Source organism: Rhea americana, unplaced genomic scaffold (genome assembly GCF_003343005.1).
Source record: "Rhea americana isolate MKP2758 unplaced genomic scaffold, rheAme1 scaffold_5, whole genome shotgun sequence".
Taxonomy (NCBI): Eukaryota; Metazoa; Chordata; class Aves; order Rheiformes; family Rheidae; genus Rhea; species Rhea americana.
This window is the reverse complement of record NW_028186645.1, coordinates 5,924,189-5,939,944: the sequence shown is the minus strand read 5'-3', so window position 1 is coordinate 5,939,944 and position 15,756 is coordinate 5,924,189. Positions and strand designations below refer to the sequence as shown.

The window sequence follows — 15,756 nt, the reverse complement described above, 5'->3', positions numbered from 1 at the left end:
TACCACATCTGAGGAGAGCTAYGTGGGGCTAATTCTCTAAGCACTAGCAGCTCTCCTCTGATGGCACCAGGAGAGCTCAGCATCTCTGGGAGCTTGGCCACTCACCTTTGTAGAGTGGCGTTTCTCTGGCCTTGTTGGAGATGTCAGGCTCAGCTCCAGCCTGCAGCAGGGTGAGGAGACAGTCCAGGTTGCCCTGGCTTGTGGCCAGGTACAGTGCCGTCTCCTCATTGAGAGTGCGCTGGTCAATCGTGCCAGGGTATGCTGTCAAGAAACCACCAGCCCACAATCATTGYGGCATGTAGTATGCAAGTATTTGAAGCACAATCACTTTTCGTTATCCTTAGAGTTTTAGGTGAGTTTTTGTTGTTTATTTCTTCTTTCTTTTTCCTTTTTAGTCAGGAAACTAAGTTAAGAATAAATGCTGAGCTGAACTTAATCTAAATCAGATTAGCCACTGGTTTAGATTTTAATGTTCATCTATTACCATTAGCGATGCAAAAAGCTGCTGAGTAARTGGTCTTCAGTAGCAATCTGAAGCAGAATATGACAGCTAACCTCCTTCCGTCACTGGCAAAGAGGGGCTGGGATGGATCTTCAGTTAGTGGGAACAGAAGTAATTCTGCTGCCTGCTGTGGCAGCCTAGCAGTTTACAACAGCTGGGGATCAAGCTACAAGCCTTTACTGTGAGAAATCCAGAGCCTGGCAGGATCTGTGCAGTTTCGTACAGATTGCARTTTATCCTGAATATGCTAACTTTTACAGGCTTCAGTCTGGGAATACGTCTTCGAAGAGAGGGTGGCATTAATGTACACACACAGAGGCTGAAAAAAGAACTTCACACAAGGACTCAGATTCAGGCTGAGATGGTGCTATTCTGCTTTTTGATTTATTCATATTGTTCTTATCCATTTTACAATCAATTAATTAATTCTAATTTCACTAACCTTTTTGCAACAGGCTCAGGCAACCCACTTGGCCATAATATGCAGCTTCATGGAGGGGTATCCAGCCATCCTTATTAGGTTCAGAAAGGTCTTTTCCCGATTTCATCATGTTACATACTGCTTTTTCATCTCCATCCTTGATTGCTGCCACTACTGGGTCAAGTTCTCTTTAAAACAAGGTTGAAAATTGATTACTGCTACCTTCATTACTGAGGAGTTTTTTAGAGCAAYAGCACAGCATCATTAGACAAAAAACAATGAACCTCTACAGCCTATATGACAGCTTTTTTGGCCCTAGCTCATCTAGCTACAGTTGTCACTAGAGGTAAAATCTATCTACCCTAATTTAACCAGTCACRGTGGATCAGAGGAAGCACTCTCTGGAGGTATGGATCTTTCTACACTAAATGTAAAGAAAGTGTAGGCGTGGCTATCATAAATATTTACATAAATATTTACCTTTTAAAAATCTAGAGTTGGGTAAGACTAACACTAGCCTTGCTCTGTACACTACCATGAGTGTCCACAATGTTGAARATCACATCACATTGCCATTTGCTGTCAAATGTGGTAAGGTGATTCCATGTTAGATCTCATAAACAAGATGATAAACTTGGAGAAGAATTGCGCCTTTTCACCACTGAAGAAACRTTAGCTTTAATCTGCAGATAGCTGAGCTCTAAAGCAGAAATTCTGAATAAGTCTTGTTCTGATGTTTCAGAGATACTTCCTATTTCTTTTATGAGAAGTTAGGAGAAACAGCTATCAAGAAAGGAGAACTCTAGTTGGAACTTGTAAATGTTACGGTGTTAGTCTGGGCCCTCTTTTCTTTGGCCAGGGACGATAAAAAAGAAAAAGCTATCTACTGAAACAAAATTCTGAGACACTCTTAATGACTATACCCTAGAGATCCCCAGCTATTATTTCAGTATCAAGCACCCAAATTTTCAGAAATGATAAATGCTTTGGACATTCTAGACCTTTGAAAATGTGTCCAGTGTCACAACAAGACCTACTAGGTGCTGGACACCTGAAAATCTGGTCTTTTTCTGGATGCCGGCTTGGGAGCTGACCTGTTAGCTGTTCAACAAGCCCACYCCTGCAAACCTCTTAGCCAAGGTAGCAGCACCCTGAATGACAACATCAGTGAGAGGGCTCTGGAAACACAGCTGGAATCAGGTGCCACGGTGTGAAGCAGCTCATGTTAGCCAGTGATGATCCCTCTGAACCCAGCAAACCTCTGCCTGAGGTGGGCTGTATTTTTAGAGACAGAGGACACAAGGATGTTGAAAACATAGTTTGTGGCTGAATTAACTCTGAAGAGATAATCTTGCAGTTTTGAAGGCAGAGAGATTGGGGAAAGGAGGAAAGATGAGGGAGGTGAGTGTCYCAGAGAGAATACTTGCTTTGGCAGGGCAGGAATTCAACATATGAGTAAGTCACAGCAGTGAGAATGAGAACAACTAGAAACTCTGATTATAACAGAAGGTCTAAAATGTTACAGCAGAGCGAGATCTGAGACACAAAAATGTGAGTAGCTCAGTAGCGGGGTCCCCAAAAAGCAGCTCATTGGTATGACCGCTGCGTTTAGCGCAGGTTACAGGAATAGCACTGGATTTCATCACCTTGCAGGAGACTGCACATGGCAGAAGGGCACAAAGACTGGGAGAGCAGCTCGGCTCATGCTGAGGGAGCTTCCTGGAGCACTGTAGGCTGGCAGCAGAGGCTAAATGGATCAGCAGGCTGAAACTGCCACAGAAGTCATTCATTTCAGCTTGCCCAGAAGTATTCAAGCCAATCTGCTGCCATAAATGCTGATGTTTGCACTGAAAGAAAAGTCACCGTGCTGCTTCTCTGAGGACAAACTCAGGGCTTGCAGTGGAAGCCCATTAACACAATGAGTAGAAATAATGGGAAACAACAGCATTTCCCAGGTGAAAAACTATTTCATACTATTTGTTCTTTCTTCTTTATAGCTGGAAGCAGTGATCCCAAGACAGCAGAGTCATAAAAATAGCAACACTGGAATGGGGGGAGATATGGGTCACAAAGCCAGGCAATTTGCTTGAGGAGATAACAGCTAGAGCAGACAGCTGCCTTCCTGGCCACCACCCAGTCAGAAGGAATCAAATGACCTTCTGACATCTGCAGGGCTGAGGTCCTCATTGTATCCCCATACCACTTACGGTACCTAAGGGACTGTAACGTTGCTAGTTAGTTATAGATAAGAGATTTTTATATAGGCACTTAAAATTCAGCGTTTTATTAAAGTCAGTTAAYAGTAACAATTGGTATATTTGGCTGGGAGAGGAGAAGGAGGTGGAGGATCTTTATCTTTAAAAGCCTCTGGCACAAGCCTTCTGAAACCATCTGTTGTGCTATGCAAAGTTTTGTGTTACATACACAGGGCTGCGTACTGCAGCCCTGGACTTGGGCACATGATAGAGTTACTGGAGTTTAATGAGTTACTGCATGCCAGGTGGGATATGACAGGAGTCTGTTTGCATTTTGTTGGCACACAGCAAATGCAAAGTAAATCACATTAACTGAGACCCCAGCGAAAGCAGAGGATACTGCATTTCTGTGGTAGGGTTAAAAATGTGTGCAGAATCAGTTAGTGGTCTACTTGAGCCTTCAGATGCCGAATGAAGTAAACTTCTGTTAGGCCCCTTGACCTTAAATGATTCCTGAGGAAGACAAAGGGTTTGCTGGACCCAGCTGTAGATGCTTCAGCCAAGCAAATTCCAGATCAGCACAGAAGKTTTAATGAGTCTCCATGTGAAATCCTTCCTTTTTGCCTGTCTCAAAGTCAATCTATATAAATATGTATAAATGCACACACACACGTATGTATATAAAAACACATTCTACTGCTTGGATTTTAATGGAAATAGAAAAAAATAGTATAAAGACTAAGGAGGAATTCTGAAGTTCTGATGAAATCATAACTTTATAGGCTAATCAAAAGAGTTACGCATTTCAAAGGCCAGTAGCCAGACTCATAAATACCCATTGCAAAAGAGGCACATAGTGGGGTCAATTCTAAGCACTGCAGAAGAGGTTCAGTGGTGCATGGAAGGGTTCAGGAAGCACCTTCTTCTCCTGGCAGCTTGGTGGGATGCAGACAGCATGAAGTAGCATCTCACTGAGTGAAGTCAGCTATCACCTCCTGCCTTGCTCTGAGAGCAGTGCCAGAAAACAGCTGTGCCATCATGTTCCCCTGTGGCTTCCCAGCCACTTTTCTGATCTCATCTGATAGCAGAGGAGGGGTAGTTTATCAGCATCATTCTTGTTGTGGACTGACCTCTGTTGGGGTGTATGATGCAGAAGAAAAAGCCTACTTTTCAGTCATTACAATCAGAGCAGGAGAGACACACGAAAGGAGTGCAGATCACATAATGAGAGCATGTGATTTCAGTGGGGCCAAGGGGAGGTGACAAGTGACAGAGGTGAGGGAATCCTCACATTTCAGCAGAAAGAGGTTTTCACATATGTCAGTGAGGGCAATGTCAGCAGACCATGGAGGGCWGAGTACAAGTAACACAGGGTGTAGGGTACAGGGTGAGATGGGGGAGAAGATAGAGGTGAGAGAGATGAAAGAAAGAAGACTGAGGATGTGGTAGTTAATACAGCAATGCATTCAGGGAGAGATTTGTAAGACGGATAAAACAAAGAGGGTTTGAACCGGAAGACAAAAAAGGCAGAGGAAAGTTTTCTGCAAGGCACAGAGAAATTCTGCCTGTGACACTTTTTACCCCTCATTTCAACCCTAAAGGCAGGTGCCAACATCTACTCTGCCTGGCAGAGAGCTGTAATAAACCCTTCAGGGTCCAGACATTTATACTACATATAGGCAGAGCCCAAACCCTCACCTATCTGCTTTCCTCAAYCAACAGCTGCTTACTTATGGTCTCTGCCAATGGCAAAACAGGGCCAGGAGGGTTGAACTCTGTCATACTAGTTTCCCCTTGGCTGGGTAAAATACAGTGTGGCTTCTCAGCAGCCTTTCTCAATGAAGCAGGCCAGTGCAGGTATTGCTGTGCCAGGAAGCAGTCACAGCATCTTGGAAGCATTTATAAAACATTAATTTGAAGGACTGGACTTTCTCACCCTGTTTATACACAGTCATAAAATGTTTGTTTTCCTCACCAACCCCCTCCACTGGACTATGAACTTAATACCAGCTCAGTACAAACGGCACCCATCTGTTTCATCTACTGTATCCACATGGGAGCCAGCCTATATAAATAAACCACAAYACAGCCATCTCTTCCCTGCTGTCCCCTGTCACCTCAGAGCTACCGAGTGACCCAGAGTCCCCAGCACATGTGCACTGGAGGGATGGAGAGGGGYGGAAGAGGAGAAGAGGACAAGGGAGGTTTGGAGGTGGGGTTGCYCACAAGAGATAGCGTAATGGTTCGGGGCAGGTGGGAGGCTGGAGRAATGAAAGGGAAGGCAAAGAGAGGGCAGTGCAGGTATCATCAAGACCCCTCGGAGCAGTTCATGAAATCCCTTGGATGACATCCAAAATGCCACCATTTCCCCCCAGACACCATCACTGCCCAGAAGAGCTGACAGGGAGGGCAGGGGGCGGCAAGGCTTCTTTTGACCACAGGGGAAAGCGRGAAAGGGAAAACAAGGCACTTACATGGGCTGACGCGTGCTGAACAGGCTGCCGTCGTACCTTCGCCTGACCCCCCAGGCTGCCCCCAAGCTGGAAGTCTGAGCATGGCCTCTCGCGTGGGCCGCCAGTCTGGAGTGGCGATGACATGAATGAAATAAAGAGAAATACTCCGAATAGGAGAAACAGGTCATGTTGAGGCAGAAACAGACACACACCCACTGAGAGGGAGAGCGAAAGCCTGCTGGTCAGGGCTTTGAATGAAAGCAGATGGCCACGGCTTGCTCTGCGCTGGATTCAGCTGCTCTCTCAGCTGGAGATTATTTTTGGCCCTCTGAGGAAGTGTCAGGGGATTCAAATGACCATATAAGACAACAGTGAGGTTAACCCTGCCACCACCGCACAGGAAGCAGGCAGGAGGCGAGGTGACATTCATCACCTCTCCAAGTGTCACGCAAGCAGGTCAGAAGAGGGGGTGGAGGTGGATCCAGAGTGCAAGCTCAATGTCGAGCCACAGCTCTCACAGGCAGTAGCAGCAGCACTACAGCAACACTACATATTTGGAGCTACAAACTCTGCGAAGGCTTTCCCTCCAGTGGGAGGTCAAAAACTGCTGGGCTGAGGCAGAGGCAGAGGCTGAGGCAGAGGCAGAGGCAGGTTAAGGCGCAGAAGAGCAGATGCTGTCTTCTGCTGAAATAGCAGGTGTCAAAGGACCCCCAAGGAAGACAAGACCAAACAGCCAGGGTAGCCCCTTCTCCTCCCATGTCAGACCCCCACAGCAGAGCTGACGATACAGCTGTGCAGTAACTACACCGAGAAGCCTTTAGTTAGAGCAGGACTGTGTTCTGCAAAGCATCTTTTATCCGGTAACTATAAAGCATCCTTTCTGCTCATCAAATTGTTCCAAGTCTCCCGACCTTGGAAATCAAACATTTGCAGGTAGTGAGGTTTCAGTAGTGAGGTAGTGAGGACAGTGGAGTTATGAGAAGGACGGAGGAACAGAACTCAGGTACTCCGCAATTATCACAAAAAAATCCAAAGGTTGAAAGGGTATTTTTCTATTGTCTTTGACTTACTAACCTCCCCCACCTTGAGAATTTTGCCTTTTTAAAAATGAAAGGAGAAAAAAGTTTGGTTTTGCAACTGTCAGCAGGTCTCTGTTACTCACAGCCTGAGCACAGTATCGCTGGGGAGGGTGATGCCTCCACACTTTGATAACTGGAGCTACTCTTGGCCGAGAGCAACTGTGCTTCAGATCGGATGCTGATCTGAAATAACTAYATCTTTTAAAGTTTGTAGTATCTAGAAGATAGTCAGCTCACACGGTTTTATATGCCATTTTTAGCCTCTCTCCGTTTTCCCATAATAAATCCTGTGCTCCCTCTCTGGCTAAGCCCAAGCCAGGAGTGCAGTGTGTCCCCAAGGGAGAAAGGAGCYGTTCACTTCAACAGGGCTTATTTAGGTCAAGAAAGCTTGTAGGACTGTCCAGTTTCTTATTTTATTTGCTGCTTAGAAGAGACAACTTTGAGCAGATTCTCATTTTACTGTGAAGGGGCAAATCGCTGACTTTATTGCCTGTATACCAGAAGCTGACTTTCAAACTAATGATGAACTATTTGAAGCCACTTGGTACAACTAGACAGGCAGCGTGTGTTTTGGCAGGGGAGGCTGGCCGCCCCTTCCTGGGCAGCGTGTTTGCCGAGACAGGCTAAACTCAGGCTCACTCACCTTTGCCAGGGGTAAATCTGGTAGGGCGGGTTGTGGCTGCTGGTGCGGCTGGGGGCTGCCGCCTCGCCGGGAGCCGTCACGATTGACTTCTGGTGACTCTGGGCAGCTGACTGCCCTGCAGGGTCCTCCCCTAGGCTCTGCCGTATGGCCATTTTTATAAGCTCGTCCTCACTCAGGCTACTGTACAGACTGTATTCCTCGCAGCCGATCGTTTCTCTTTGAGTATTTGCTGCGGTGGTAGCCATTTCTCTTTTCTTTTCCTTTCTTTTCCTTTCTTTTCTTTTCTTTTCTTTTCTTTTCTTTTCTTTTCTTTTCTTTTCTTTTCTTTTCTTTTCTTTTCTTTTCTTTTGTCTGCTTTGCTGTAAAAGGAGATGGTGACAATCAAAATGTGGAAAACAAAGAAATGCAGCTGTCTTTTGTTCTTGTTCATCTCTCTTGATTAGACTCACCAGAATTCCCAAGAAGGACCTTCGCCATGGAGAGAACATTAAATCTACATATCAGCTTAATGAATTAACTCCTTTCTGTCACATAGATGTAACTGGTTTATCTGTTGGTTACAAAGGGAAGGGGGCTGCTGCAAGGAAGTAAGACAAGTTTTTATCTACTTATTCTGTGCCACAGTTCAGGAGAAAAATAAGTAAAGGAAATCTCCAGCAGTTTAAGGAGATACAGCTTGGAAATTAATTTCTGTAGGAGAACACAAATGCACATCTCTCTTATTTTTTCATTTCTCCCACTTAATTGCAGGAAATTAAAGGGAGAGGGTTGTTTTGTGCAAGGGCAGGTTCCTAGCCAGAGTAAAGCAACTTCATGGAGATGTTTCTCTCACACTATCTGAAGATCTCACTAGCAACATGCAAGTTCTTTGAAGTGACTTTCTTTGTTCCACTAGCCTAGAAGAGCAACATGACACTACTTAGTTTCACTTCTGATTTTTTGCTTTTCACGGAACAAAGTTCAAGTTCATCAGTTTTAAGACTCATAGTAAGACTCTCTTCTGAAAACTGGAGTTTCAGAGATGGAAATGAGAGAAGACGGGAAATGTCAGAGCACATTCAGCAGTCACAGACTGAACCCTCAGTGCAGTAGGGACTCAAAGAAAGYAAAGGCAATCCAAAATACCATGGTAGTTCTAGTAAGGACAGGGAAGTATTAGCACCAGCAACATACAGTGCTCTGGCATGATCTCATCTGCAGGCCAGGGRCAATTCTGGCCTCCAGCGTCCAAGAGTCAAGGGCCAAATATTTCAAGAGGGGAGATGGAAAGACTTGGTTTGCTAAGAAGATGGCAGCCAAGAAGGAATAAGTTTTCTCTTTGCAAGCATATCAATGAGCAAGAAAAGCTGTGTAAAGGAGRGGGCTGGCATGAGAAGAAATGGATCCAAACTGCCCATGGAATGGTTTAGACTGGAAATGGGAAGATGCCTCCCTGTTCCTGCCCACCCCAGGCCTCCCCCACCCCCAGCCCCAGGTCCCCACCTCAGCCCTACCCGGGGCCAGCTAACCCTGCCCCATGACATTGTAGCTGTGCCAGCTACAGCCCTGCCCCAGCCCTGCCCCTGCCCGACCTTGGCTYATCCCTGTCGCCGGAGCGGTCCCCGGGCTGGGGCTGCCCGGGCTTCCTTGGTGCCCTACTCCCTTGGGGAGGTGGGACAGGCCCTGGTGGCGAGGCCTGGTCCTGCTGTCATGGGGAGCTCCCCAACACTGGCCCCAGGGAACTGCTGGCCGTGTTGTCCCCCAGCATGACCACTATGTCCTCCAGCAGCACTTGCTGCTTTGGTGGTTGGTTTACTGGATGTCCTGCAGGACCAGGGTGAAGGCACTGCGTGCTGCTTGAGGAGGCAAGGGGTTGAGTGCTTGGCAGAACAGAGCGTGCCATCAGCACAGCACACCCTGGCGAAGCTCTCCAACTTCGTCTTTCTGTCCTAGCAGTTGCATCACATTCACGTGATTTTCCTGGCATCTGGTTGAAAATGACATTTGCCAGGTACTTTACGTGACACCATAAGGATACAAATAGCTCTGCAGAGGAGTGCTGTGAATATGCACATCTGCAAAAAAATCACAGGCGTCAAGARCTCTGCAGAATTTGCCTTGCCACAAGTACCCGGAAAAATGCCCGCCTTCCCAGCCTCGCTCACATGCAAGAATTGTGGAACCATCTCCTCTGCTGCACAAGACTGGTTGCTGCCACCCACCAGGCCAGAGCATCAGCTGACAAAATTACCCCCCCTGCTCTCCTTCCCCATTTAACTGCRCTCTCCCACCAGCTGGGGCTTTGCCTCTAGCTCCCAGTGTCTCATGGAGAGCTGGACTCACAGGGAATCGCATCCATATCAGCAGTGGTGGCATGACAAGGTTGGCTCATCATATCCCTGTGGGTGGGAGTCTAGCAAGCCATGAGCCTCACTCCAGTAGATTATCATGCCCTAATAGTCATGGCTACTGTGCACATGGCCAAGAGACAGTCCTGACATGGAGGAAATGGTATCTGACAGTACAGGAAATGGTGATTCCCCCAAATGATAACAGAGCCATATCTATATGCACCAATACACTTACATTTGTTTCTTTAACCAAAATTAAAAATAAAATTATTAATRTAAAGTTTAAAGAAATCATAAGAAGTTGAATCAAGCTGCAAGAAGCTTGGATTTAAAGATATCATTTCATAAATAGTGGTGTCTACTACATCTACTAGCACTGCTTGCRTGTACTTCAGATTTCAAGCATACTGCAGAGGAAATGGAAAGAGCTCAGCAGATTTTAAAGAGAAGCACAGCAGATTTCAGATTAACATTATTACTCTTTACAATACACTATATGTTTTACAGCCATGAAAATTGCCAAAGTAAAACCTTCTGTTGCTGTAAACAATACAACCAGTTTTGTTTTTTTGWTTTTTGCCAGATCTTTCAAGGCTGCTTTTGATTGTATTTTGCAATGAGCGCACACATATCTGAAGCCTATGCTGTGATCCCTGTCTATCCAAAGGAAATAAGCCAAGGCATTTAAAAGAGCTGACAGCTCTGATAACAGAACTGCTGGCCACTCTTTGCRCCCCAGCCCCTCCAGTACCTCTCCTTGGTTGCACTCCATCCCATGGCTAGCCAAGACCCATGACATGGCTTTATTTTCTCAGCAGCTTCTACTGCTGCTTGCCTGCTCAGTTCCTGGCATTCTAGGCAACACTTCTATAGTCTGTCAGCCTATGTACTTACTAAGTAACTGGCACGCTGTGAACGTGTGGAGCCATTGGGCTGGAATTGGATGGCTTGTCTTCAGTGCCCAACAGTGCAATGCCTAAATGTAGGGACCTTGCTCTGATGATGACTCAGAGACCTAAACTAAGTGGTCAGTGGGGAGRCAGGGATCTGTGAGCTCCTAAAGGAGCTGATGAGTTTGTTGTATTTGCCTGTAATTGCAAACGCACAAAGAGTCCTTGGAGRAGGAGCTGGGAGTGGAGACTAAGGCCCTCTTCTCCAAGAGGAACCTGTATCAATAGAGTGTAAGGTGCAGACCCCTCTTCTTTAGCTCATGGCTACTCAGGAGTAGAGTGGACAGCGGGTCCAGCCTCACTTTGTCTTTAAGCCGGTTGCCCAAGTCCCTTCCCTCTCCTTTGAGGAGCGCACAGGAACCCAGTGCCGTTGCAGCTCCTCTTCACTCCARCAGAGGGGCTAATGGATTTAGGTGGCTCCTTACCTCCCTGAGGGACCTAGGCATAAAGGACATTTTCTGACATCTTCCTCTCCCTCCTTCTTTTGCTTCATGCCTAACTGAGCTATAAGGAGAGAAAAAGAACATCTTGATTTTGGGATCATTTCTATTTCACCTCCACTTCTTTGTATGGGTTAACCAGGTTCCCCCCATTTGCAAAGGAATGGGAGAACCTTCCCCACACACTGGTGAGCCTCACTAATCTAAATATTTTGACAGGAGTCCCATGGAGTGCAGAAACAACAGTGCTGGCAGCAGCTCCTGCCACTGACTCATCCTGCGGGAAGAAATGTTGTGGGGCCCAAAATAGAGAAAGCTTTAAGTTCTYCTCCTCTAACTGACGCAACCCCAATGAGGTTGTGACTGTCATATTTGGGGTTCTAGCAGCTTTTAGGCCCATCCTAAGCAGCTGAAAGCCTTGTCTATCCCAACCCCTAACAGAGATAGTACAAGTTTGGTTTGAAACCATTCTCTGGTTAAGCAGCTCATCTCTCAGATAAATCCATTTTCTCTTTTTTCCCACCGTTTCCCCTTGCTCAGAGTGATCTACCCACTTCATTTGCTGACATATTTTAATATACCAAAACAAGCCCTTCTGCCTCATTCAGCCTCAGTTTTCTTAGGCAGAGGGATGGATCAGCAAGACTCCTCTAATAGAAGCTCAAACCTGCTCCGTTTGTCAACTGTGCTGTCACATGGATAATAGATTCATGGTGTGTCTGAATCAGGCTACGAGGGCAAGAAGCATGACAGCTCTTTGTGTTGCAGCACAGAGCACCCTGACAATGTGCAGAGCAGACCTGGCACYGTTCCGTTCCACCTGGAAATGGTTTTCTTTGTAGCTATAGAGCCAYGGGGCTCAGGCACAGATTTAAGTTATTTTGCAACAAGTTACTGTGAGCCAGGTGAGCTGTTCTAGCGGACCAAGTGCATGCCCTTAGCTTGAGGTTAATCCAAAGTAACCTGATTTAGTTTAACATTCTTTCATTGTGGGCTAAGCTCGATCRTATTACATGGCACTGCTGCAGTCACACAGACCTACCCTGGCTCAGCTGACACCCTAGGGCTAGGGTAATACRATCTGGTGGCAGAGCCACCAGGTTAGTGGTGAATTACTTACCATGACTTTACAAAAGCTAACTAGACTAATGTGCTATAARCTAAATATTTTCCATCTTTTGTAAGAAAGGTGTGAAAAAAATCAGTCTTTGGTTGTAGGGATGGCTGAGCTAGTTCAGGTAAGAGCCAACCAGAGCAGTCTCTAAATTCAGTATGAACCTGTCTGTTTGCTGTCTTTAAACCTGCTTATTGTAGGTTTAAAATATAGGAATCAGATCTACAAATTAAATGATGGGTTAACTGCTCTCTCTAACTTCAGGCTTTTGTGGGAGGTTTTAATGTCTGGCTGTTCCTTGCATTTCTCTGGCAGTCCAAGAGCCCCTTCTCCCAAGCAGATAACACACAGMATTGCTTGTCCCTTAAGAACAGAACCTGAATTTTAAAGCTGTGCTTACAGTGTTAATATTACTCCTTACAGAATGGTTTGCCTTCAGATTTGAATTGCTTCATTACCGACCTCTYTTGGTAGAGACTCATCTTAGCATTTTGCTGTCTGTGCTGCCATTTAATATCTCAGTCTGATAAGGTCTCCTGGATCTAAATTTATCACCATTTCCACAGAGGGCCCGATCCTGCTCTCTCCACATAAACAATATCCCCATTTGATTCTTAATTTCGCTCTCCCGATTTCAGTGAGAGTTTGTTTATTTGAGATGTAGAAACCAGGCCTGTGACAYACACAGATGGCTTAGCTGCATTTAGTGACAAGAACATAAGGTAAGAAATCAAATTCTTGCGCCAGGGCCAGGCTGTGGTGCTTCTCCCTGCGTTAATGAGCAGCTCTACCTGGCAGCTCACTGAAAGCAAAGGTACTACTCACCACGGTGACTACTAGTAACCACTCACATTGTGGTAAAATCCATAGACAAGCACAATTACATTGCTATTATATTTGGACTACAAGCTCTGTCAACATACAGTGTTTGGGAGAATGGGCCTCTGATCCCTGATGCAACATAAATAAACAACAAGGATTACAGCTGGCTTTGAACATGCAGAACCACTATTCAATACCATTAGCATCTGAAACAACTGGTCCCTATTGATAGCACTTCCTTAAAGAAAAGCTTAGCACGGCTGCCTGTCCATGTTCAATAGACCCCAGGCAGCAGAATTAGCAGAATTACTTATTGCCCATCAGAGGAGGGTGGCAGGTGAGTGACAAGGTCATTAAAGGAGMAGAGCTGGGGACTTTGCCTGCTGTAGCACTCAGTTTACCCTGATCAGCTTGTAACTTAATACAGAACCTCAGTATTTATGGCTCAGGGTCCGATAAACCACATTTCTAAAAAAAAAACAAGTAGCTAAGAGACTGCAAAGGAAAGAGAAGAGAAGCAATTTGCTTTTTTCCCATTTTCTTTTCTAAGAAAAAATTGAATCCCAGATTCTGCAGGTACTGCTCCACATGTTAGCCTTTACTTCTGAACACAGCAGGACACAACTGAAACTCTTTAAACTTCCACTTAGTCCTTACTGCTGTACTTTTCAGGCCAGATCTGCTGGCAATGGAAACTAGACCAGTTTACAGCACTTGAAATACTGACTTTTTGCTGTATTTTAGCTCAGTTTCAAGATAAATCTCTGCAGTTTTCCAGGTATGCTTAGAAGTAGACAATTCTTTGAAAAACAGAAAGATTTTCAGTGCCCRTCAGAAGTGAGGCATTAGAAGAACGCCTTATACTGTCAAGCTGCAGCAATAGACAAACATATTTTGTACTAGCAACTTATGAAAACTGGTCAAGTTATAGCYCAGTGCTGAAGGAAGCAAAAGCTAGTCCTCCTGAAGGAATCCTCCAAGTAAACAAATTCCCTTGTCAAGCCCCAGCTGTCAAAACAGGTCACCTATCAGTCCAGCATATTGTATAATGCCATCGAATTATGATTCTGCACAAATTCTTTACTGCAAATGTATATATTGGCATGCTTTTATTTCTTCTCAGAAAGCAGTAACAGTTAGCAGTACAACAGTTAGCTTTCTGTTGTACCGAATGGAAAGCTTTAAATGAAGGAAATCATATTTACTTTTGTCGTTTTTTTCTTCAGACCATACCTTGCACACTACACTCACTGTACCTTAGCATGTCATAACAACAATAACAATTATTTCTGAGCAAACTGTTCTAAGGAAGAAGACATAAGCATCACCTAAAAGCAAAAGAAAAATAAGGAAATGATGGAGCTACATTTCCCGCTTAACTATTCCAGAATTAACTTTAAATAGTAAGTGTTTTATGGCTTATTTAAAAAATCAAAAGCAAAACCACAAAAACTCTAAAGTCTATGTTAGGGTCTTAGGTTACAAACTGCTACAGGAATAAGTATTTGCACAGCCACAGCAAACTGGCAGACTGAAAATGCAAAATAAGTTCAAAACATGCACATTTGCATTACCTTTTTGTTCTGAAAAAAAAGGCTATTAATATTGTTGAAATTAGTTATCTCCTTGATTAAGTCTTAATTCAGAAAATCCTCGTTGGTATTCATCTCCCTGCTTTGCCTGGATGCTTCGATCAACTGCAGGACGGCTTTAAAACGCTCTCACTTTGAAGCCTGGAGTTTATTTCTGGATCACCCCATGATCAGCGAATACAAGCCAAAATATAAGTTGTTCTGAATCTCAGATTTCCTGTTTGAAGATGCACTGGAGAAACTTTTACCCATTCTAAAGTTCTTCTTTGCTGCATTAATCTGTAGAACTTCACTTCATCAAGCATCCTGTAGCTAAATGACACAAAGCTGACCTTTCTGTTACATCATTATTTATTGTCCCTGACAAGCAGACCATATATGGCCATGTTTCTGGAACCTAAAGGATAAAAAAGAAATTACTGTATAATTTTGAAGTAAAAGATGTTGTCCTGGAAAGTTTTATTTATTAGGGAGAAAGGAGTTCAGTTTACTTTTCCTGTAGCTGCTGCTTGTTAAAAACAAAACAAACAAAACAGGGCAAACATTACCATGGGTATTTATTGATGCTTTACAATAGTTCATATATTTTTAAGGCTACAAATGTGGGACTTCAGAATTCTGAAAGATGACAAAAGCAGCTGTGAACCTGTTCCAAGTGGTATTTGTAAGGGCTTACTACCGGAAAAGAACTGCTCTCATAACACGTAAATATGAAAGACAGACCCTATGTTCTGCTTGAYGTAAATGTGAAATGGTAGCCATCCTTCCCACATCTGGTACAGGGCTAGCTGGCCGGGGAAGAGAGAGCTCTGACCCAGGGATGAGCTAGAAGAAAATAGTCAGGCATGTATAGAAGAAATGACACTGTTGGATTAGCAGGAACATGGGGATAACACTCAGTTTGGAAAGGTTAGTATGTATTGTCCAGCTGATATAATGAATGGGGGGAACAACATAAAATGAAATCAAGATGAGGCCTACACTTTTTCCTCCAGCTCTTACTTCACTGATTCCAGCGGCAAAACAATGCATATAAGGAGAACACACTGCAGATCRTAATGAGTCTCTTCTTGCTTCAGAATACCTTGTCCAGCCTCAGGCTGATTGTCCTGGCAGTGTCAGTGCATAAACACTCCCCACCTAGGGCTTAGCAAGAGCAGTCTTGAAGGGAGCTCATTAGCAGAACCGCATCAACTGCCAATACATGATCTCTTC

The 15,756-nt window shown here is 44.7% G+C and overlaps 1 protein-coding gene across 2 annotated transcripts in view; it reads right to left on the bottom strand.

Moving 5' to 3' along the window:
* The window catches only part of ASB2 (ankyrin repeat and SOCS box containing 2), a 33,860-nt gene extending 18,991 nt beyond the window's left edge, over positions 1 to 14,869 (bottom strand). The window contains exons 1-5 of one of the 2 annotated variants that reach the window (XM_085317511.1): positions 14,524 to 14,868; positions 7,294 to 7,652; positions 5,593 to 5,697; positions 945 to 1,111; positions 106 to 261 (exon numbers count right to left, since the gene is read on the bottom strand). In XM_085317511.1, coding sequence (XP_085173637.1) covers positions 106 to 261; positions 945 to 1,111; positions 5,593 to 5,697; positions 7,294 to 7,538 — 673 coding nt within the window. In that variant the 5' untranslated portion in view covers positions 7,539 to 7,652; positions 14,524 to 14,868. Of the gene's footprint in view, positions 1 to 105; positions 262 to 944; positions 1,112 to 5,592; positions 5,698 to 7,293; positions 7,653 to 14,523 lie in introns of both variants that reach the window. The other variant, XM_085317512.1, reaches the window with a different exon arrangement.
* Positions 14,870 to 15,756: the final 887 nt, after the last annotated feature.